Here is a 25,195-nt window from a genome sequence, read left to right on the forward strand (position 1 = left end):
GGTGAGTGAACTGCAAGAGGTAAGCGGTTTTACTATTACTACTTACTATATACATACTACTTAAAATAATCATTAACTCTTTATGTCTTATGTGATAAACAAATGGATAACTTTTCTCAAGCCAACTTTTCAACGCTATTATTAAAATGTAAAGTGACTGAGATTTTGAAAGTATACTTGTATTTTTCTTCCCTGAACACTTTTCTTATTTGAAAATCTTCTATTGCTGATAAACAACCTCCACAAAGTGGCTAGATATAAAATTAACCAAAACAAATCAGAAGCCTTCCTTTATACAAATGATAAGTAGGAAAACAACACCCTTCACAATAGTCACAAATAATATATGAAATATCTTGGTGTAACTCTAACCAAACAAGTGAAGGATCTGTATGACAAGAACTTCAAGTCTCTGAAGAAAGAAATCAAAGAAGACCTTAGAAGATGCAACGTTCTCCCATGCTCACAGATTGGTAGGATTAGCATAGCAAAAATAGCTATCCTACCAAAGCAATCTACAAATTTAGTGCAATCCCAACACAATTCTTCACAGATGTGGAAAGAGCAATTCTTTTTTTTTAATTAGATATTTTCTTCATTTACATTTCAAATGCTATCCCAAAAGTCCTCTATACCCCCCCACCCTGCTCCCCTACCCACCCACTCCCACTTCTTGGTCCTGGTGTTCCCCTGTATGGGGGCATATAAAGTTTGCAAGACCAAGGGGCCTCTCTTCCCAATGATGGCCGACTAGGCCATCTTCTGCTACATATGCAGCTAGAAACACGAGCTCTGGGGGGTACTGGTTAGTTCATATTGTTGTTCCATCTATAGGGTTGCAGACCCCTTCAGCTCCTTGGGTACTTTCTCTAGCTTCTACATTGGGGGCCCTGTGTTCCATCCTATAGATGATTGTGAGCATCCACTTCTGTATTTGCCAGGTACTGGCATAGCCTCACAGGAGACAGCTATATCAGGGTCCTTTCACAAAAATCTTGCTGGCATGTGCAATAAATAGTGTCTGCATTTGGTGGCTGATTATGGGACGGATCCCTGGGTGGGGTAGTCTCTGGATGGTCCATCTTTTCATCTTAGCTCCAAACTTTATCTCTGTAACTCCTTCCATGGGTATTTTGTTCCCTATTCTAAGGAAGAATGAAGTATCCACACATTGGTCTTCCTTCTTCTTGATTTTCTTGTGTTTTGCAAATTGTATCTTGGGTATTCTAAGTTTCTGCGCTTAATGCACTTATCAGTGAGTGCATATCAAGTGACTTCTTTTGAGATTGGGTTACCTCACTAAGGATGATATCTTCCAGATACATTCATTTGCCCAAGAATTTCATAAATTCATTGTTTTAAATAGCTGAGTAGTACTCCATTGTGCCAATGTACCACATTTTCTGTATCCATTCCTCTGTTGAGGGACATCTGGGTTCTTCTCTGCTTCTGGCTATTATAAATAGGGCTGTTATGAACATAGTGGAGCACGTGTCCTTATTACCAGTTGGAATATCTTCTGAGTATATGCCCAGGAAAGATATTGCTGGATCTTCCAGTAGTACTATGTTCAATTTTCTGAGGAACCGCCAGACTGGTTTCTAGAGTGGTTGTACAAGCTTGCAATCCCACAAGCAATGGAGGAGTGTTCCTCAGAAAGAGCAATTCTTAACTTCATATAGAAAAAAACCAAAAACCCAGGATAACAAAAACAATTTTCAACAATAAAAGAATTTCTGGAGGAATCACCATTCTTAACCTCAAGCTGTACTACATAGCAATAATGATAAAAACTGCATGGTATGTAGACAGACAGGTTAATAATAGGCAGAATAGAATTGAGGACCCAGACATAAACCTATACACCTATGGACACTTGATCTTTGACAAAGGAGCCAAAATCATACAATGGTAAAAAGAAAACATCTTCAACAACTGGTGCTGGTCTAACTGGCTGTTTGCAAAGAATGCAAGTTGATTCATATTTATCTCCTTGTACAAGTTCAAGTGGATTAAGGACCTCCACATAAAACCAGATACATTCAATCTATCAGAAGAGAAAGTTGAAAATAGCTTCAAATGCATTGGCCCAGGAAAAACTTTCCTGGATAGAACACTCAGGCTCAAGCTTTAAGATCAGCAATTGACAAATGAGATTTCATGAAACTTAAAAGATTCTGTAAGTCAAAGAACACTGTCAATAGGACAGAATGGCAAACTACAGATTGGGAAAAGCTCTTCACTAACCAGATATTACACAGAGGGATAATATCCAAAATATATAAAGAACTCAAGAAGTTAGACACCAACAAACCAAATAGCCTATTTTAAAAAATGGGGTATAGAGCTCAACAGAGAATTCTAAACAGAGGATCGCAAATGGCTGAGAAGCACTTAAAGTAATGTTCAACACCCTTAATCATCATGGAAATGCAAATCAAAACGACCCTGAGATTCCACCTTATACCATTCAGAATGTCAAAGACCAGAAACTCAAGTGACAGTACATGCTGGCAAGGACATGAAGAAAGAGGAACACTCTTTCATTGCTGGTTGGTTTGCAAATTGGTATAACCACTCTGGAAATCAACCTGGCACTTCCTCAGAAAAATGAAATTAGCTCTACCTGAAGACCCAGCCAAATCACTCCTTGGAATATACCCAAAAGATGATCCAACATACCACAAGGACATGTGCTCCACTATGTTCATAGCAGCCTTATTTGTAATAGCCAGAAGTTGGAAACAACACAGATGTCACTCAGCTGAAGAATGTATACAGAAAATATGGTTCACTTACACAATGGTATACTATTCAGCTACTAAATGAGGACATCATGAATTTTGTAGATAAATGGATAAAACTAGAAAGTATCCTCCTGAGTAAGGTAACCCAGACACAAAAGGACATGTATAGTATGTACTCACTGATAAGTGAATATTAACCAAAAGTCCAGAACACTCATGATACAACTCAGAACTTAGGAAGGTTAAGGAGAAGGGAAGCCCAAGAGTGAATACCTGAAACCCACTTAGAAGGGGAACAAAATAATCATGGGAGGGAGAGGGAGGGAAGGACCTGTGTGGGAGAGGAGAAATTGGAGGGAAAAGGAGGAGGCAGAATCAGGTATGTGGAAAGATAGGAGAGTTGTCCAGATGGCAAGGAGAATGAATTGAAATATACAGTAGTGGGGGGTAGGGGACAGGGGGCAGCATCTAGAAAGTCCCAGACACTTGGGGTGTGAGAGGCTACTTGGACTCAATGGGGATGACATTAGTCAAAAAGCCCAACATTGGCTAGATAGAACCAGAAAGGACCACCTCCAGTAGATAGACATGGCCCCCTTTTTGAAGCACAGAGCTGCAAACCCACCTTCAAAATTTTTTATTAGATATTTTCTTCATTTACATTTCAAATGCTATCTCCAAAGTCCCCTATACCTTCCCTCTGCCCTGCTCCCCAACCCAACCACTCTCTCTTCCTGGCCCTGGCATTCCCCTGTACTGGGGCATATGATCTTTGCAAGACCAAGGGCCTCTCCTTCCATTGATGCCTGAGTAGGCCATTCTCTGCTACATATGCAACTAGAGACACAGCTCCTGGGTGGTACTGGTTAGTTCATATTGTTGTTTCTCCAATAGGGTTGCAGTCCCCTTCAGCTCTAGCTCCTTCATTAGGGAACCTGTGTTCCATCCAATAGATGACTGTGAGCATCTACTTCTGTATTTGCCAGGCACTGGCATAGCCTCACAAGAGAGAGCTATATCAGGCCCAACTTGGAATCCATCCCATGTGTACACACCAAATCCTGACACTATTAATGAGGCCATATTGTATGTGCAGATAGGTACCTGGCATGACTATCCTCTGAGAGGCTCTACCAGCAACTGACTGAGACAAATGTAGGCACTTACAGCCAATTATTAGATTAAGGTTGGAGTCCCATGTGGAAGACTTAGAGGAAGGATTGAGGAGCTGAAGGGGATTGCAACCCCATAGGAAGAAGTACAGTGTCAACTAACCTGGACATCTCAGAACTCCAAGAAGCTATGTCAAAAACCAAGAAGCATACATTGGCTGGCTAATGGTCCCGGGCACATGTGTAGCAGATGACTGCCTTGTATGGCCTCAATGGGAGAAGATGCACTTAATTCTGTGGAATTAAGAGGATGCTGGTAGGGATGAGGTGGGAGTGGGTGGGCTGGTGGGGAAACACCCTCTCAGAGGCAGGGCAAGTGAAGAGGGGATGGGGTGAAGAACTCGTGGAGTGAGAACCAGGAAGGGGAACGACTTTTGGAGTGTAAATAAATATAATAATTTAATCTGAAAAAAAAAAACAGATTTAAATCTTAAAACAAATGTACCAGAAAAAGGCTTGTGTTGACTCTTCTTCACCAGCTAATGCTCTAAGCTTGCAGACTCTCTAAGCCAGTTCTCCAGAATTTATTCTCTTCCCACTGCAGGCTTTAATAATGTTTAGTTTTATAAAACAATTAGCCATATTTGTGAATAAATTATTATAAAGTGGTTTTAATAATGAATATAAGTATAAATTGATCATTATAATTCAAATTTGCTTAGTATGTATTATTTAATATAAAGTTTTAAATGAGCCTATGACTTCAATGTTTATAGAGAACTTTAGTTTCTGTAAAGAATTTTTTTAATTTGCTTTCTTTTTTTATTAGATATTTTCTCCATTTACATTTCAAATGGTATCTTCAAAGCTCCCTACACCCTCCCCCTGCCCTGGTCCCCAACCCACCAACTCTCGCTTCCTGGCCCTGGTATTCCCCTGTACTGGGTGGGGCATATGATCGTCACAATCTCAAGGGCATATCCTTCCATTGATGGCTGACTAGGCCATCCTCTGCTACATATGCAACTAGAGACACAGCTCTGGGGGGTACTGGTTAGTTCAATTTTATTAGATAAGAAATTTGTCCTCTGAAGAAGAAACGTGTTCAGGGAAGAAAAATGACCAGTACACTTTCAAGATTTCACTCACTTTACATTTTAATCATAGCATTGAAAACTTGGCTTGAGAAAAGTTAATCATTTGTTGATCACTTAGGCCATAGGGAACTAATGACAATTTTAAGTAGTATGTATGTAATGTAAAAAGTAGTAATAATAGCAGCAGCAGCAGCAGCCTCAACAGTAGTAGTACAAAATATATGAGAGGCTGAGGAGTTGGATTAGCAGGTAAAAGTGCTTGCTGCATAAGCCTGACAACCTGAGTTTGATCCCTGGATACCACATAAAAGCCAGATGCAGTGTTTATAATCCCATCCATCATATGGGGAGATGGGAGACAGGTACAGGTCATGTACACTGTGCAATGGAAGAAACAAGAAACAATGGTTCAAACACAAGGTAAAAGCAAAGAATTGCCTCTTTAAAAATAAAAAATACTCTTTCTCTCTCTCTCTCTCTCTCTCTCTCTCTCTCTCTCTCTCTCTCTCTCTCTCTCTCTTTCTTTCTTTCTTTCTTTCTAAAAGGCTGTCTTCTGACCTTCACCCATAAACTGTTATGAGCTCTCCCTCTATCCTCTATCCTCCATCTCTCTCTGTCCCTGTCTCTGTTTCTCTGTTTCTGTCGTCTCTGTCTCTGTCTTTCTCCCTCGTGTGTGTGTGGGGGGGGGGGGTTAAGGTAATAAAAGTATGAATTTCTTTTAAGATTTTAAATGGTCTGAAGTTTTTGGGAAAGCAAATCACTGATGTGTTTTCAAATATCATGATTTTTAATTACAGGAATCTATCTCCAAAAATAGAATTTAAATCACTTGAAGAACTGCTTCAAATCCAAGTAAGATGTATTCTCTCTGAGTCTGTTTCTGTAATAATTCATTGAAAATTATCTTTTGCATGCCACTTCTGATTTGAACCCTAAGTGCTCCATTTTGATGGGTCATCTGCTCTTTTGGAACTCTGCTGTCCTCTAAGGTGGCTGAGTCCCATCAGAAGCCTAAATATCTATCTGGCTCTTTGCCATGCATCTCTTTTCCAGTTTCCAGGTCCTACTGAGATCCCTGACTGGTGATTAGAGGCTTGTTTTTTTCTTCATTGTTACTTGGTTTTGTTTTAGTAGATAGAGTTCTCTCATATTTCAATAAGAATTAATATGTTTTTTAAATAAACAATTGCTCTTTTAAAAAAAGTTATGTGTTTTATACTTTAAAGATTTTTTTAAAAAATTTTTATTTGACTTTGGTTTTTCTGATGAGATACAGCCTTCAAATTGTCATTTTCCTGTGTGATATTTGGGCCCTTTCTTATTTTCTCTTTTTCATTGCTTTCCAACAGTTTGGTCTAGTTGCATGAACACTTAGTGTGTTAGTTCTTAACACACTAATTGGCATGTTCTCAGCATCTTGAGTATGTAACTTTTGCCAAACATGTGTTTGCCTCTTTCTGTTCCTGTATGGTTACACACTTGGGTAGTAGAAATCTGATGTCACTCTACATATTCCTTATATGTTTGTAAAGGTTTATTTCTATATTTACATATTTCACATTGATACATTTAAGTGGTTTCACCATATCATTGTCCTTTCTAACTTGCTATTCTGTTTATACATTCAATTTTGAAACCATGATATAATTGTTGATACTACAGTTGTTGCCATTTGGCTATTTATTACAGTTTATGTTTGGTGAGATCTCTGTAAATTCATTCATAGACATATTGGGCACTGTCTGTTGGCTGCTTTAAAAGTGTTTTAAGATAATTTTAAAATAAGGATTGTCTTGGGGAATCTCTCTTGTTTTCTTTTGCCTTAATAGTAAGTCCATTTTTAGTTTATTATAATGGTTTCATGGATGTTGTAATGTGGTGTTGATACTCTAGGATCTACTATATCCCTTTGATTATTAGTATTTTTCCTTTATTATATCATGAACATGATTAGGTGTGTGTGGAAATTATATACTTATCCAGACATTTATTTTAATTCTTCTAGATTTTGCCAAGTTGTTTTGAGTCTTTACTTTGTGTATGTGGTTCACAAGTTAGAGGGAGGCTTGGACAGATTTTATATAAAATTATTGGGCCCTTGTCTTCAGTTTCCTTCTTTGTGCTCATTTCACTGAGACTTTCAATGGTTAGAAATGTCCCAAACAGTGCCCTTATTTGTAAGTTATAAAGACAGAGACTTTTTGTAAGCTTTGAGGCACCTCATATGGCTCAAGTAAGCCTTACTTCCAAAATGAAAGCCAGGAACTCAGGAATCCTATTTAGACCTTCTTTCCTCCATGGGTCACTTACCCTTGTTCACACATGAGTGTTGATGCTTCTGTTCTGTACAGAGTACAGGGTTAGATGTGGCACAGATGGTCTTCAAGGAGTTTGTTGTGACAAACAAAAAACATACATGGGGCTTTAAGATATACAAAAACATACAAAAAACATACATGGGGTTTGAGATATGGATCTCAAACCATCATACACTGTAGGTTTCCTGCATGTGTAACTTATTTCTGCTAAGCCTGAACTCTATTAGATGTTAGATTCTTCTAACAACACTTCAAACATTTCCACTTAAATACTTCAGACCTAAAGAAAATCCAACAAAATGTTTCATTTATAGTAGTTCTGATTTACAAGATTCATGGTAATATTGAGTGTGAGAAATCAACAGAAAGCTATAGCTTCAAGTTGTATCCACCACCGAATAGGAGAACTTTCTAGTTAGATGTATTCAGATCATCATACTGGCAATCTGTGTATTTGAGACATGTAATAAACACAAAAACTAAATTTGAAAAGTACCAGAATGAATAGTGTTTTTTCTCTCTCTTTACCTCCTAGAAAGAAGCAGAACTCCTGAAAACAGAGAAGAAAACCCTTCAAGGACAACTGAAATGGGCTTTAGAGGTGAGGGTGTACCTCTAAACAGCAGCAAGCTAAGAGAATGCAGAGCTGGGGATTTCTTTTTTTTTTTTTTTTAATTACATCTTTTCCTCAATTACATTTCCAATGCTATCCCAAAAGTCCCCCATACCCTCCCCCCTACTTCCCTACACATGCATTCCCATTTTTTTGGCCCTGGTGTTCCCCTGTACTGGGGCATATAAAGTTTGCATGTCCAATGGGCCTCTCTTTCCAGTGATGGCCGACTAGGCCATCTTTTGACACATATGCAGCTAGAGTCAAGAGCTCCAGGGTACTGGTTAGTTCATAATGTTGTTTGACCCATAGGGTTGCAGATCCCTTCAGCATCTTCGGTACTTTCTCCAGCTCCTCCATTGGGGGCCCTGTGATCCATTCACTACCTGACTGTGAGCATCCACTTCTGTGTTTGCCAGGCCCCGGCATAGTCTCACAAGAGACAGCTATATCTGGGTCATTTCAGCAAAATCTTGCTAGTGAATGCAATGGTGTCAGTGTTTGGAAGCTGATCATGGAATGGATCTCTGGATATGGCAGTCTCTGTTAGTAGGACCATCTAGAGATGATCCATCCTTTCGTCACAGCTCCAAACTTTGTCTCTGTAACTCCTTCCATGGGTGTTCTGTTCCCAATTCTAAGGAGGGGCATAGTGTCCACACTTCAGTCTTCATTCTTCTTGAGTTTCATGTGTTTAGCAAACTGTATCTTATATCTTGGGTATCCTAAGTTTTGGGCTAATATCCACTTATCAGTGAGTACATATTGTGTGAGTTCCTTTGTGATTGTGTTACCTCACTCAGGATGATGCTCTCCAGGTCCATCCATTTGGCTATGAATTTCATAAATTCATTCTTTTTAATAGCTGAGTAGTACTCCATTGTGTAAATGTACCACATTTTCTGTATCCATTCCTCTGTTGAGGGACATCTGGGTTCTTTCCAGCTTCTGGCTATTATAAATAAGGCTGCTGTGAACATAGTGGAGCATGTGTCCTTCTTACCGGCTGGAACATCTTCTGGGTATATACCCAGGAGAGGTATTGCTGGATCCTCCGGTAGTACTATGTCCAATTTTCTAAGGAACTGCCAGACTAATTTCCAGAGTGGTTGTACAAGCTTGCAATTCCACCAACAATGTAGGGTGTTCCTCTTTCTCCACATCCTCACCAGCATCTGCTGTCACCTGAATTTTTGATCTTAGCCATTCTGACTGGTGTGAGATAGAATCTCAGGGTTGTTTTGATTTGCATTTCCCTGATGATTAAGGATGTTGAACATTTTTTCAGGTGCTTCCCTGCCATTCAGTATTCCTCAGGTGAGAATTCTTTCTTCAGTTCTGAGCCCCATTTTTTAATGGGGTTATTTGATTTTCTGGAGTCCACCTTCTTGAGTTCTTCATATATATTGGATATTAGGCCCCTATCTGATTTAGGATAGGTAAAGATCCTTTCCCAATCTGTTGGTGGTCTTTTAGTCTTATAGACGGTGTCTTTTGCCTTGCAGAAGCTCTGCAGTTTCATGAGGTCCCAATTGACAATTCTCGATCTTACAGCACAAGCCATTGCTGTTCTATTCAGGAATCTTACCCTGTGCCCATATCTTCAAGGCTTTTCCCCACTTTCTCCTCTATAAGTTTCAGTGTCTCTGGTTTTATGGGAAGTTCCTTGATCCACTTAGATTTGACCTTAGTACAAGGACATAGGAATGGATCGATTCGCATTCTTCTACATAACAACCAGTTGTGCCAGCACCATTTGTTGAAAATGCTGTCTTTCTTCCACTGGATGGTTTTAGCTCCCTTGTCAAAGATCAAGTGACCATAGGTGTGTGGGTTCATTTCTGGGTCTTCAATTCTATTCCATTGGTCTACTTGTCTGTCACTGTACCAGTACCATGCAGTTTTCATCACAATTGCTCTGTAGTAAAGCTTTAGGTCAGGCATGGTGATTCCACCAGAGGTTCTTTTATCCTTGAGAAGAGTTTTTGCTATCCTAGTTTTTTTGTTATTCCAGATGAAGTTGCAGATTGCGCTTTCTAATTCGTTGAAGAATTAAGTTGGAATTTTGATAGGGATTGCATTGAATCTGTAGATTGCTTTTGGCAAGATAGCCATTTTTACAGTGTTGATCCTGCCAATCCATGAGCATGGGAGATCTTTCCATCTTCTGAGATCTTCTTTAATTTCTTTCTTCAGAGACTTGAAGTTCTTATCATAGAGATCTTTCACTTCCTTAGTTAGAGTCACGCCAAGATATTTTATATTATTTGTGACTATTGAGAAGGGTGTTGTTTCCCTAATTTCTTTCACAGCCTGTTTATTCTTTGTGTAGAGAAAGGCCATTGACTTGTTTGAGTTGATTTTATATCCAGCTACTTCACCGAAGCTGTTTATCAGGTTTAGGAGTTCTCTGGTGGAATTTTTAGGGTCACTTATATATACTATCATATCATCTGCAAAGAGTGATATTTTGACTTCATCTTTTCCAATTTGTATCCCCTTGATCTCCTTTTGTTGTCAAATTGCTCTGGCTAGGACTTCAAGTACAATGTTGAATAGGTATGGGGAGAGTGGACAGCCTTGTCTAGTCCCTGATTTTAGTGGGATTGCTTCAAGCTTCTCACCATTTATTTTGATGTTGGCTACTGGTTTGCTGTATATTGCTTTTATCATGTTTAGGTATGGGCCTTGAATTCCTGACCTTTCCAAGACTTTTATCACGAATGGGTGTTGGATCTTGCTGAATGCCTTTTCTGCATCTAACGAGATGATCATGTGGTTTTTGTCTTTGAGTTTGTTTATATAATGGATTACGTTGATGGATTTCCGTATATTAAACCATCCCTGCATCTCTGGAATAAAACCTACTTGGTCAGGATGGATGATTGCTTTAATGTGTTCTTGGATTCGGTTAGCAAGAATTTTATCGAGTATTTTTGCATCAATATTCATAAGGGAAATTGGTCTGAAGTTTTCTATCTTTGTTGGATCGTTCTGTGGTTTAGGTATCAGAGTAATTGTGGCTTCATAGAATGAGTTGGGTAGAGTTCCTTCTACTTCTATTTTGTGGAATAGTTTGTGCAGAACTGGAATTAGATCTTCTTTGAAGGTCTGGTAGAACTCTGCACTAAACCCATCTGGTCCTGGGCTTTTTTTGGCTGGGAGACTATTAATGACTGCTTCTATTTCTTTAGGGGATATGGGACTGTTTAGCTCATTAACTTGATCCTGATTTAATTTTGGTACCTGGTATCTGTCCAGAAATTTGTCCATTTCGTCCAGGTTTATAAGTTTTGTTGAGTATAGCCTTTTATAGAAGGATCTGATGTTGTTTAGGATTTCTTCAGGATCTGTTGTTATGTCTCCCTTTTCATTTCTGATTTTGTTAATTAGGATGTTGTCCCTGTGCCCTCTAGTAAGTCTAGCTAAGGGTTTATCTATCTTGCTGATTTTCTCAAAGAACCAACTCCTCGTTTGGTTAATTCTTTGAATAGTTCTTTTTGTTTCCACTTGGTTGATTTCACCCCTGAGTTTGATTATTTCCTGCCTTCTACTCTTCTTGGATGAATTTTCTTCCTTTTTTTCTAGAGCTTTTAGATGTGTTGTCAAGCTGCTAGTGTGTGCTCTCTCTAGTTTCTTTTTGGAGGCACTCAGAGCTATGAGTTTCCCTCTTAGAAATGCTTTCATTGTGTCCCATAGGTTTGGGTATGTTGTGGCTTCATTTTCATTAAACTATAAAAAGTCTTTAATTTCTTTCTTTATTCCATCCTTGACCAAGTTATCATTGAGAAGAGTGTTGTTCAGTTTCCACGTGAATGTTGGCTTTCTATTATTTATGTTGTTATTGAAGATCAGCCTTAGTCCATGTTTGTCTGATAGGATGCATGGGACAATTTCAATATTTTTGTATCTGTTGAGGCCTGTTTTGTGACCATTTATATGGTCAGTTTTGGAGAAGGTCCCATGAGGTGCTGAGAAGAAGGTATATCCTTTTGGTTTAGGATAAAATGTTTTGTAGATATCTGTTAAGTCCATTTGTTTCATAACTTCTGTTAGTTTCACTGTGTCCCTGTTTAGTTTCTGTTTCCAGGATCTGTCCATTGATGAAGGTGGTGTGTTGAAGTCTCCCACTATTATTGTGTGAGGTGCAATGTGTGCTCTGAGCTTTACTAATGTGTGTTTAATGAATGTGGCTGCCCTTGCATTTGGGGCATAGATATTCAGAATTGAGAGTTCCTCTTGGAGGATTTTACCTTTGATGAGTATGAAGTGTTCCTCCTTGTCTTTTTTGTTAACTTTGGGTTGGAAGTTGATTTTATTCGATATCAGAATGGGTACTCCAGCTTGTTTCTTCAGACCATTTGCTTGGAAAATTGTTTTCCAGCCTTTCACTCTGAGGTAGTGTCTGTCTTTTTCCCTGAGATGGGTTTCCTGTAAGCCAGTCTGTTAGTCTATGTCTTTTTATTGGGGAATTGAGTTCATTGATATTAAGAGATATTAAGGAAAAGTAATTGTTGCTTCCTTTTATTTTTTTTGTTAGAGTTGGCATTCTGTTCTTGTGGCAGTCTTCTTTTAGGTTCGTTGAGGGATTACTTTCTTGCTTTTTCTAGGGCGTGATTTCTGTCCTTGTAATTTTTTTTTCTGTTATTATCCATTGAGGGGCTGGATTCGTGGAAAGATAATGTGTGAATTTGGTTTTGTCATGGAAGACTTTGGTTTCTCCATCTATGGTAATTGAGAGTTTGGCCGGGTATAGTAACCTGGGCTGGCATTTGTGTTCTCTTAGTGTCTGTATATTATCTTTCCAGGCTCTTCTGGCTTTCATAGTCTCTGGTGAAAAGTCTGGTGTAATTCTGATAGGCCTGCCTTTATATGTTACTTGACCTTTCTCCCTTACTGCTTTTAATATTCTATCTTTATTTAGTGCATTTGTTGTTCTGATTATTATGTGTCAGGAGGAATTTCTTTTTTGGTCCAGTCTATTTGGAGTTCTGTAGGCTTCTTGTATGATCATGGGCATCTCTTTCTTTAGGATTGGGAAGTTTTCTTCTATCACTTTGTTGAAGAAATTTGCTGGCCCTTTAAGTTGAAAATCTTCATTCTCATCAACTCCTATTATCTGTAGGTTTGGTCTTCTCATTGTGTCCTGTATTTCCTGGATGTTTTGAGTTAGGATCCTTTTGAGTTTTGTATTTTTTTTTTGATTGTTGTGCCGATGTTCTCTATGGAATCTTGTGCACCTGAGATTCTCTCTTCCATCTCTTTTATTCTGTTTCTGATGCTTGCATCTATGTTTCCAGATTTCTTTCCTAGGGTTTCTCTCTCCAGCGTTGCCTCACTTTGGGTTTTCTTTATTGTGTCTACTTCCCTTTTTACGTCTAGTATGGTTTTGTTCATTCCCATCACCTGTTTGGATGTGTTTTCCTGTTTTTCTTTAAGGACTTCTACCAGTTTGGTTGTGTTTTTCTGTTTTTCTTTAAGGACCTGTAACTCTTTAGCAGTGCTCTCCTGTATTTCTTTAAGTGAGTTATGAAAGTCCTTCTTGATGTCCTCTACCATCATCATGAGATATGCTTTTAAATCTGGGTCTAGATTTTCGGCTGTGTTGGGGTGCCCAGGACTAGGTGGGGTGGCAGTGCTGCGTTCTGATGATGGTGAGTGGTCTTGATTTCTGTTAGTAGGATTCTTACGTTTGCCTTTCGCCATCTAGTAATCTCTGAAGCTAGCTGGTATAGTTGTCTCTGATTAGAGCTTGTTCCTCAGGAGACTCGGTTAGCCTCTATCAGCAGACCTGGGAGGCTGGCTCTCTCCTTAGTTTCAGTGGTCAGAGTATTCTGTGCAGGCAAGCTCTATTCTTGCAGGGAAGGTGCCCTGATATCTGGTGTTCAAACCTGCCTCCTGGTAGAAGTTGTGTTCCAATCACCAGAAGTCTTAGCTTCCTGTGGGGAATCCTGTGTGGGTCCATGAGGGTGTCCGGAGACTCCACTGGCAAGGCACCCTGCTGCTCGAGTGGACCGGAAGGGACTTGTGCCCCACCTCAGGCCGGGTTGCCTGCTTCCCTAGTTAATGCAGTCTCAGGTTCCGCTCAATTGGATTGGAGCAGAAGCTGTGTTCCACTCACCAAAGGTCTTAGGATCCCGTGGGGAATCCTGTGCCGGTCCTTGCAGGCATCTGGAGACTCCTCTGGCAAGGCACCCCGATACTCGAGTCACAGCTGGGGATTTCTAAACCAATGCTTTGATCTTATCTACTGAATGGGTATCTGTATGTATGTGTGTGTGTATACACACATATATATATACATATATGTATATGTGTATACAAACATATGACACCACACACAAATACATACATTGATGCACATAGACATTCACACCTGCAAATATTTTAATAGATCATAATATTCTTTCATATCGAGAACAGTAATCCAGAAAGAAAATATGTTTTTCTTCATGAAGAAAGCAATCTCTTTTAACCTAGTGATACACAATCTATTTGGATGTAAAATGCTACTCAGAGGCAGGAAAGATGGCTCAGTGATGAAGAGTGCTGTCTCTGACTATATTGCCTGCCTTTGGATCCCTTTCTCTGAACTGGGGTACCTTCTCTAGTTTCTATAGAAGAAGAAGGGAAGGAGGGAAAGGGGAGGTAGAGGAGGTGAGAGGAAGGGACTGGGAGAGAGGAGAGAGGGGAAGTTATGAGCAGGATGTAAAGTAAATAAGTTGTCAGAAGCTATCTAGAAAAGGCTAAGACTTGCAAGTGAATTTTCTGGAGATGGCCCAGAGTTTTGCATAACCTGCAATGGATGACCTCTAAGATGTAAGGTCCTTAGAGACTTCATCCCAGGATTGCTTCTTGCTGCTGATATGCCTTTTTCTGTCACTATTACATAGTCGATTGATTCCGGGGTATCAGACCACCCTATTGGCTAAATTTCCTGCAGAGCAACATGAAGATGTACTCTCATATAGTAGTGCTTATAGAGATGATTATATATGACTTCATAGTTTCTGATAATGATTTTATAGAACTCTTAAATTGATTCAAGTAACTATTAAACTGATATAACTACTCTCAAGTCCCTTATAGAATGAAGCTGCATCTATGAAGTTGCTCTGTAAACCTTAATGTGTTATTTTGCAGTAAATCTCTCCATCCCAAATATCACAGCAATGAAAACACAACAAGTTAATATGATTACATGCTGTGCACCTAGAATGGGCAGATCTACTGCTACACTACCATCTTCCACATCTATGAGACCCCTTAGAACTTGCAGTTTCTCTAGGCCATGTGTGTCTGCTCCACTTTTCTTCTTCTTCTTCCTCCTCTGCATCCTCTCTCTCCAATTTTCTCCTTCTTCTCTCTCTCAACGTTCTGCACCACTTTCCCTTTTATCTGCCCAATCATCAGCTCTCCTTTATTTTACAACTTAAGGTCGGAAGCAGATTTACAGAAAATCACGTGAGTGCTGATCATTCTTTGTTTGCAGTCACTCACAGGAGAACAGAATTAACATCAAATATAATTAGCTCCAGGGTTTTCCACAACAATCTGTCACAGGCTAATTTCACTGGGATAAGAAAGAAGGCTTGAAACAAATTTGTGATTGAAGAAAAACATTCATTTTAGGTCAGGTCCAAGGATGAAGCCACAGGTGTGCACTATGGAAGCAAGGCCCTGTGAAATGGTTACTTTAAATTTACTTAGCTTATAGAATGAAACACTGCTTTGTACTTATTTTTGATATCTTTCTGTAACTCCCCTTTTATGTAACATTTTTTCTATGAGGTAATTTTATAATAAAACTTTTCCCCATCCACCAAATGTGTGTGTGTGTGTCTGTATATATGTATGCACATAATATGTGTCTAGGTATATGTGTATGTATGTCCATATGCATTGACACTGTGGAGTTGCTGAGGCAGGTGATTGGGCACTTCCAAAGTTTGTGTGCACCTGTGTATGTGTGTGTGTGTATGTGTGTGTGTGTGTTTATGTGAGTGCTTGAATTCTCCCTTTCTTTCTTACTTTTTTTTCAAGGCAATAATAATTTATATAGAACCTAAAATGGCATTGATATGATTCAATGGTCTTTGCAGCCTCCCACTATGGGGAAATACTTTTTTTTAATTGAATTTTTATTAGATATTTTCTTTATTTACATTTCAAATGCTATCCCGAAAGTTCCCTATACCCTCCCCACCCCCTGCTTCCCTACCCACCCACTCCCACTTCTTGGCCCTGGCCACTTCTTCCCCTGTACTGGGGCATATAAAGTTTGCAAGATCTAAGGGCTTCTGTTCCCAATGATGGCTGACTAGGCCATCTTCTGCTACATATACAGCTAGAGACATGAGCTCTGGGGTACTGGTTAGTTCATATTGATGTTCCACCTATAGGATTGCAGACCCCTTCAGCTCCTTGGGTACTTTCTCTAGCTCCTACATTGGGGGCCCTGTGTTCCATCCTATAGATGACTGTGAGAATCCTCTTCTGTATTTGCCAGGCACTGGCCTAGCCTCACATGAGACAGCTATATCAGGGTCCTTTCAGTAAAATCTTGCTGGCATATGCAATACTGTCTGAGTTTGGTGGCTGATTATGGGATGGATCCCAAGGTAGGGATAGTCTCTGGTCCATCCTTTCATCTTAGCTCCAAACTTTGTCTCTGTAACTCCTTCCATGGGTATTTTGTTCCCAATTCTAAGAAGGGGCAAAGTGTCCACATCTTGGTCTTCGTTCTTCTTGAATTTCATGTGATTTGCAAATTGTATCTTATATCTTGAGTATTCTAAGTTTCTGGGCTAATATCCACTTATCAGTGAGTACATATCATTTGAGTTCTTTTGTGATTGGGTTATCTCACTAAGGATGTTATCCTCCAGATACATTCATTTGCCCAAGAATTTCATAAATTCATTGTTTTTAATAGCTGAGTAGTACTCCATTCTGTAAATGTACCACATTTTCTGTATCCATTCTTCTGTTGAGTGACATCTGTGTTCTTTCCAGCTGCTATGCTGGAAGGCTGCTATGAACATAGTGGAGCATGTGTCCTTATTTCCAGTTGGAGCATCTTATAGGTATATGCCCAGGAGAGATATTGCTGGATTTTCCAGTACTACTATGTTCAATTTTCTGAGGAACTGCCAGATTGACTTCCAGAGTGGTTCTACAAGCTTGCAGTCCCACCAACAATGGAGGAGTGTTCCTCTTTCTCCACATCCTAGCCAGTATCTGCTGTTACCTGAATTTTTTATCTTAGCCATTCTAACTGGTGTGAGGTAGAATCTCAAGGTTGTTTTGATTTGCATTTACCTGATGATTAAGGATGTTGAACATTTTTGTCAGGTGCTTCTCAGCCCTTCAGTATTCCTCAGTTGAGAATTCTTTGTTTAGCTCTGTACCCCATTTTTAATGGGGTTATTTGAATTTCTGGAATTCAGCTTCTTGAGTTCTTTGTATATATTAGATATTAGTCCCCATCAGATTTAGGATTGGTATAAATCCTTTCCTAATCTGTTGGTAGCCTTTTTTCTTGTTGACCATGTCTTTTGCCTTTCAGAAGCTTTTCAATTTTATGAGTTCCCATTTGTCAATTCTTGATCTTACAGCACAAGCCATTGCTGTTCTGTTTAGAAATTTTTCCACTGTGCCCATATCTTCGAGGGTTTTCCCCAGTTTCTCTTCTACAAATTTCAGTGTCTCTGGTTTTATGTGGAGTTCTTTGATCCACTTAGACTTGAGCTTTGTACAAGGAGATAAGAATGGATCAATTTGCATTCTTCTACATGATAACTGCCAGTTGTGCCAGCACCATTTGTTGAAAATGCTGTCTTTTTTCCACTGGATGGTTTTAGCTCCCTTGTCAAAGATTAAGTGACCATAGGTTTGTGGATTCATTTCTGGGTCTTCAATTCTATTCCATTGATCTACCTGTCTGTAGCTGTACCAGTACCATGCAGTTTTTATCACAATTACTCTGTAGTACAGTTTGAGGTCAGGCATGGTGATTCCACCAGAGTTTCTTTTATTGTTGAGAATAGTTTTTGCTATCCTAGGTTTTTTGTTTTTCCAGATGAATTTGCAAATTGCCCTTTCTAACTCTGTGAAGAATTGAGTTGGAATTTTGATGGGGATTGCAGTGAATCTGTTGATTGCTTTTGGCAGGATTAACATTTTGACTATATTAATCCTGCCAATCAATGAGCACGGTAATTCTTTCCATCTTCTGAGACCTACTTTGATTTCTTTCTTCAGAGACTTGAGGTTTTTATCATACAGATCTTTCACTTCCTTAGTTAGAATCACACTAAGGTATTTTATATTATTTGTGACTATTGTGAAGGGTGTTGTTTCCCTAATTTCTTTCTCAGCCTGTTTGTCCTTTGTGTAAAGAAAGGCCATTGATTCGTTTGAGTTAATTTTATATCCAGCTACTTCACCGAAGCTGTTTATCAGGTTTAGGAGTTTTCTGGTGGAATTTTTAGGGTCACTTATATATACTAGCATATCATCTGCAAATTGTGATATTTTGATTTCTTCCTTTCCACTTTGTATCCCCTTGATCTCCTTTTGTTGTCAAATTGCTCTGGATAGGAGTTCAAGTACAATGTTGAATAGTTAGGGAGAATGAGGGCAGCCTTGTCTAGTCCCTGATTTTAGTGGGATTGCTTCAAGTTTCTCTCCATTTAGTTTGATGTTGGCTGCTGGTTTGCTGTATATTGCTTTTATTATGTTTAGGTATGGGCCTTGAATTCCTGATCTTTCTAAGAGTTTTATCATGAAGGGGTGTTGGATTTTGTCAAATGCTTTCTCAACATCTAAGGAGATGATCATGTGGTTTTTGTCTTTGAGTTTGTTTATATGGTGGATTACATTGATGGATTTCCATATATTAAAACATCCCTGCATCCCTGGATCCCTGGGATGAAACCAACTTGGTCATGATGGATGATCGATTTGATGTGTTCTTGGATTTGGTTTTTAAGGATTTTATTGAGTATTTTTTGCATCAATATTCATAAGGAAAATTGATCTGAAGTTCTCTTACTTTTTTGGATCTTTGTGTGGCTTAGGTATCAGAGTAATTGTAGCTTCATAGAATTAATTGGGTAGAGTACCATCTGTTTCTATTTTGTGGAATAGTTTGAGGAGAGTTGGAATTAGGTCTTCTTTGAAGGTCTGATAGAACTCCGAACTAAACCCATCTGGTCCTGGACTAATTTTGGTTGTGAGACTATTGATGACTGTTTCTATTTCTTCAGGGGAAATGGAACTGTTTAGATCGTTAACTTGATCCTGATTTAACTTTGGTACCTGGTATCTGTCTAGGAAGTTGTCCGTTTCATCCAGGTTTTCCAGTTTTGTTGAGTATAGCCTTTTGATTCAGGATCTGATGATGTTTTGGATTTCATCAGGTTCTGTTGTTATGTCTCCTTTTTTATTTCTGATTTTGTTAATTAGAATACTGTCCCTGTGCCTTCTAGTTTGACTGGCTAAGGGTTTATCTATCTTGTTGATTTTCTCATAGAACCTGCTCCTTGTTCAGTTGATTCTTTGAATAGTTCTTTTTGTTTCCACTTGGTTGATTTCAGCACTGAGTTTGATTGTTTCCTGCAGTCTACCCCCCCCCCCCCGGGTGAGTTTTCTTCCTCTAATTGTAGAGCTTCTAGGTGTGCTGTCAGGTTGCTAGTGTATGTTTTCTCTAGTTTCTTTTTAGAGGCACTCAGGGCTATTAGTTTTCCTCTTAGGACTGCTTTCATTGTGTCCCATAAGTTTGGGAATGTTGTGGCTTCATTCTCATTGAACTCTTAAAAGTCTTTAATTTCTTTCTTTATTTCATCTTTGACCAAGTTGTCATTGAGTAGAGTGTTGTTCAGTTTCCACATGAATTTTGGCTTTCTATTATTTATGCTGTTATTGAAGATCAGACTTAGTCTGTGGTGATCTGATAGGATGCATGGGATAATTTGAATATTTTTGTATCTGTTGAGGCCTTTTTGGTGACTGATTATATGGTCAGTTTTGGAAGAAGTACCATGTGGTGCTGAGAAGAAGTTATATCCTTTTGTTTTAGGATAGAATATTCTGTAGATATCTATTAAAACCATTTGTTTCTTAACTTCTGTTAGTGTCCATGTGTCACTGTTTAGTTTCTGTTTCCAGGATCTGTCCATTGGTAAAAGTGGGGTGTTGAAGTCTCCCACTATTATTGTGTGAGGTGCAATGTGTGCTTTGAGCTTTACTAAAGTTTCTTTAATGAATGTGGCTGCCCTTGCATTTGGAGCATAGGTATTCAGAATTGAGAGTTCATCTTGGTAGATTTTACCTTTGATCAGTATGAAGTGCCCCTCCTTGTCTGTTTTGATAACTTTGGGTTGGAAGTCGATTTTATTCGATATTAGAATGGCTACTCCAACTTGTTTCTTCAGACCATTTGCTTGGGAAATTGTTTTCCAGCCCTTTACTCTGAGATAGTGTCTGTCTTTTTCCCTGAGGTGGGTTTCTTGTAATCAGCAAAATGTTGGGTCCTGTTTGTGTAGCCAGTCTATTAGTCTATGTCTTTTTATTAAGGAATTGAGTCCATTGATATTAAGAGAAATTAAGGAAAAGTAATTGTTGCTTCCTGTCATTTTTGTTGTTAAAGTTGGGATTCTGTCCTTGTGGCTGTCTTCTTTTAGGTTTGTTGAAGGATTACTTTCTTGCTTTTTCTAGGGTGTAGTTTCTGTCTTTGTGTTGGTGTTTTCCCTTATTATCCTTTGAAGGGCTGGATTCGTGGAAAGATATTATGTTAATTTGGTTTTATCATGGAAATATATGGGACACTTCACTAATTTGAGTGTCATCCTTGCACAGGGGCCATGCTAATTTAATCTTTATCATTCCAATTTTAGTATATGTGCTGCTGAAGAGAGCACGAATTCTCCCTTTCTTCCTTTTCTCTCTGGCTCATTAACAGTTAAAGAACTCCAAGCCTTTCACCTGTCCAGCCATGACCCTTGAGCCACTAACTAGTAAGTCTTTTTTACTTAATCCCCTGCTACTATCAATAGGACTTCATCTCCAGAAGCTAGAGCCTTTTGACCTTAGAATAGCAAATGCTTAAGGAAGAAAAATTGTATTAAAAGTAAGTTACTTTAGCCCTTGCTCCCACCAACACAACCATTTGCTACCTGCCTCAGTACCTGGTGTTGTGACTGGTCAGAGGCAATAAATAATGTAATAAAAAAAGGAATATTCCAGCACACACGCACACAAAGAGTACATACTGTTCTTGCAAAATGCTGTAACTTGGTTCCTACCCATGCCAGATGGCTCAAACAGCCTTTATCTCCAGTTCCAGGGGATCTGACACCCTCTACTGGACTCCACAGGCAACTGCACACAGATGTGCACATACCCACACTCAGATGCCCATACATATGGGTAAGAAGGAAGGAAAGAAAAGAAGGAAGTAGGAAAGAACTGGCTCTTGTCCCTCCAATTATTTTTAATATAATGAGTATGCTGTTTGTTTCTGCTCTTTCTCAAGTTCTCACCAAACAAAAATTAAAATGAGATACAAACATTTCATAAGTGAACATAGAAAACTATAAGAACTTATAGTTTATATAACTTTTTTTAAAAAAAAGACAATTCATTAATTATATAGTTTTAAAGGGAAGCTATGAACAAAGAGGCTGGATTTTAGAATAAAACAGTAAACAGAAAAGCAATTGTTTCTCTTTTTTTTTGTCCAAGATGTTTATTCAATTACATTATTCAGAAAATGTAATGCAAAAAATTATAATGATGGAAAATAATTCTTAAAAAAGTACAGGTAGATATTTTTGAAAGGTCATAGACGAAGAATGACAAAACACAAGTTTTCCAATTTCAAAGTTCTATATTATCAGTATTCTAATCTACAATGTTTCTCAAATTGACACATAAGTATAAAGAAATCAGCTCATAATGAAAATGCAATTATTTTTGAGCATAAGAAAACTACTGTAAGATATAAAGGATAAGAACCTTGGTTGTGTAAAAGAAGAACAATTAAGGCAGTTATCCTCATCCAACAGGAGTGAGTACTGTAAGATTTCAGCGATGAAAGCACTTCCACTTCTGGTGCTGAATGTAAAGTAGGGATGCATTACATTAACATGATAATATACTATTTAACAACTTTTAGTACTAAAAGTTTTTATAGAAGAATAAAATAGTTACACCAAGTAAGCATTTATGGAAAAGATAGACTAATACAGTACTGGTTGTTTTAAAGTACCAGAGTTACAAATGAACATAAATGATAATTGAGTGATATATTATTGTCTAGCCAGTGTGACCAGTGTGGGTTGCATGCATCCCAGCACAGCTGTGAATGTGATGACAATATCATGTCAGTGTCTTTCCTAGTTTGCTTTCTGTTGCTGGTATAAAACACTGACCAAAGCAACCTGGAAAGGAAAGGGTTTATTTGGCTTACATGTCCTGATCATTGAGGGAAGTCAGGACAGGAACTCAAGCAGGGATAAAGGCAGGAGCCATGGAGGGAACTGCTTACTGTCTTGCTTGTGCCTTTTGCTCAGCTAGTTTCCTTGAACTTCCTGCCTCTGGTTGGCACCACCCACAATGGGCTGAAGCCTACTTTATTAACCATTAATCCAGAAAATGCCCCAATTGTCCCTCCAATTATTTTTAATATAATGAGTATGTTGTTTGTTTCTGCCTGATGGAGGCATTTCTTCAGCTGAGGCTCTGTCTCCCCAGGTGACTCTAGTTTGTGTCAAAATGACAAAAACTAAATATCACACTGTCAAAAATCAGACATCCTGGTTAAGCAAACCTTTCTAAGGATTATTACCCATAAGATGAGTTTGACTTTACTAAGTTTACAACATTATATTATATTAATTATTTCATTTACTTTAAGTGTATGGATGTTTTGTCCGTGTGTATACGTCTCTGTGTCATGTGTGTGCAATGCCCTCAGAGGCTAAAAAATGACACCACATCCTCTGGAACTGGAGTCACAGTCAGTTGCAAGCTGTGGGTGCTATAAATGTAAATTCTGAGGCTTTGGAAAGGGCATTCAGTGTTCCTAACTAGTTAGTCTTATCTCCAGCATCCCCTAAATTTACAATTTTCAAGTTGTAAATTATCGTTTAAGTTGTCTTCAATCATGATATCTGGTTTGTAAGTTACAAAGGCCTAGGTTTTCTATCAGTTGCTCTGCATGGCTCAGGAAGAGCATGCTCTGGAACTGAAAGCCATGAAACTGAGAATCTTGTCCAGGATTCAATATAGATAGTATCAAATATTTTATATAAAGATATTTCATAAACTTCACTGAAATACACAAGAAACCCAAATAAGTAAATTGTGACTATAAAACAAACATGCTCAATAAAACACAGACATATGTGTGTGTGTGTGTATATATATATATACATATATACATATATATATAAAACCTCATTGATTATTAAATTTCACTTTAGCAATAGATGTTTCTCACCCCCAACTTTGTTAAAACTTAAGGAACAGATATATCTAATGCTTTTGGGTATAAGCCAAAGTATACAATCTTTTCCATATTTCTATTATATGAGCATGAATTACTTTTTTGAAAGGAAATATTCATTGAAATTCTTGGGGAAATGTAACCATTTCAGTTATCAAGTTTACTTCTAAAAGTACTTCCTAAAGAAAAAATGCACAAAATCCTTCAATTAAGGTGTAATGAATTTTAATAGTAAAAGGTTTGAAATGACCAAAATGTCGACTGGAAAATATTTGAAAATTTGAAAACACCATTTTACTAAATATATTCTGACACCTATTTTTGTGGTTACATACTTTTGCTATAAAAATGTAACATTGTGACTAAAAAGACTATATTATATGTGTATAGCATAATATAGTATATGTGCCATCAAAATGTATACCCATAAATATATCAGAGAATACATTGAGTGATTTTTCTGTGTGATGAGGGAGGTTATTTAGTGTGAATTTTCTTTTTTAAAATTTTCTTTGGAGAACAAATTCTGATACTTGGTATATTAAGCACCCCCACCCCTTAGATGTCCTTTTAAGGTGCCATTGCTCATCGTGGCCTTGAAGATGGTAACTTGGGAAAACTGTCTGGGCTTTATTTTAATAAGAAAAATTGGAAAGGATCTTTACCTATCCTAAATCAGATGGGGGACTAATATCAAACATATATAAAGAACTCAAGAAGGCGGACTCCAGAAAATCAAATAACCCTATTAAAAAATGGGTCTCAGAGCTAAACAAAGAATTCTCACCTGAGAAATACCGAATGGCTGAGAAGCACCTGAAAAAATGTTCAGCATCCTTAATCATCAGGGAAATGCAAATCAAAACAAACCTGAGATTCCATCTCACACCGGTCAGAATGGCTAAGATCAAATATTCAGGTGACAGCAGATGCTGGTGAGGACGTGGAGAAAGAGGAACACTCCTCTATTGTTGTTGGGATTGCAAGCTTGTACAACCACTCTGGAAATCAGTGTGGTGGTTTTATAGAAAATACTACTGGAGGATCCCGCAATACCTCTCCTGGGCATATATCCAGAAGATGTTCCAATTGGTAAGAAAGACACATACTCCACTATGTTCATAGCAGCCTTATTTATAATAGCCAGAAGCTGGAAAGAACCCAGATGCCCCTCAACAGAGGAATGGATACAGAAAAATGTGGTACATTTACACAATGGAGTACGACTCAGCTATTAAAAAGAATAAATTTATGAAATTCCTAGGCAAATGGTTGGACCTGGGGGGCATTATCCTGAGTGAGGTAACCCAATCACAAAAGAACTCAAATGATATGTACCCACTGATAAGTGGATATTAGCCCAGAAACTTAGAATATTCAAGATATAAGATATGATTTGCAAATCACATGAAATTCAAGAAGAATGAAGACCAAACTGTGGACACTTTGCCCCTTCTTAGAATTGGGAACAATACACCCATGGAAGGAGTTACAGAGAGAAAGTTTGGAGCTGAGACAAAAGGATGAACCATCTAGAGACTGCCATATCCAGGGATCCATCCCATAATCAGCCTCCAAACGATGACACCATTGCATACACTAGCAAGATTTTGCTGAAAGGACCCTGATATAGCTGTCTCTTGTGAGACTAGGCCGGGGCCTAGCAAACACAGAAGTGGATGCTCACAGTCAGCTATTGGATGGATCACAGGGCCCCCAATGGAGGAGCTAGAGAAAGTACCCAAGGAGCTAAAGGGATCTTCTACCCTATAGGTGGAACAACAATATGAACTAACC

General features: G+C 38.5%; 1 protein-coding gene and 1 non-coding gene across 2 annotated transcripts in view; one reads left to right on the forward strand and one right to left on the reverse strand.

Moving 5' to 3' along the window:
* The window catches only part of LOC110300626 (coiled-coil domain-containing protein 7A-like), a 319,531-nt gene that overhangs the window by 89,177 nt on the left and 205,159 nt on the right, over window positions 1-25,195 (forward strand). The window contains exons 15-16 of the mRNA XM_085843505.1: window positions 5,754-5,808; window positions 7,810-7,875. Coding sequence (XP_085699631.1) covers window positions 5,754-5,808; window positions 7,810-7,875 — 121 coding nt within the window. The remainder of the gene's footprint in view (window positions 1-5,753; window positions 5,809-7,809; window positions 7,876-25,195) is intronic.
* On the reverse strand, window positions 20,704-20,810 carry LOC115030345 (U6 spliceosomal RNA). The gene has a single exon (XR_003835923.1). It is a non-coding gene; the product is annotated as a U6 spliceosomal RNA (small nuclear RNA).

The sequence above is a fragment of the Mus caroli genome, unplaced genomic scaffold (assembly GCF_978045245.1).
Source record: "Mus caroli unplaced genomic scaffold, Mus_caroli_1 scaffold_10, whole genome shotgun sequence".
Taxonomy (NCBI): Eukaryota; Metazoa; Chordata; class Mammalia; order Rodentia; family Muridae; genus Mus; species Mus caroli.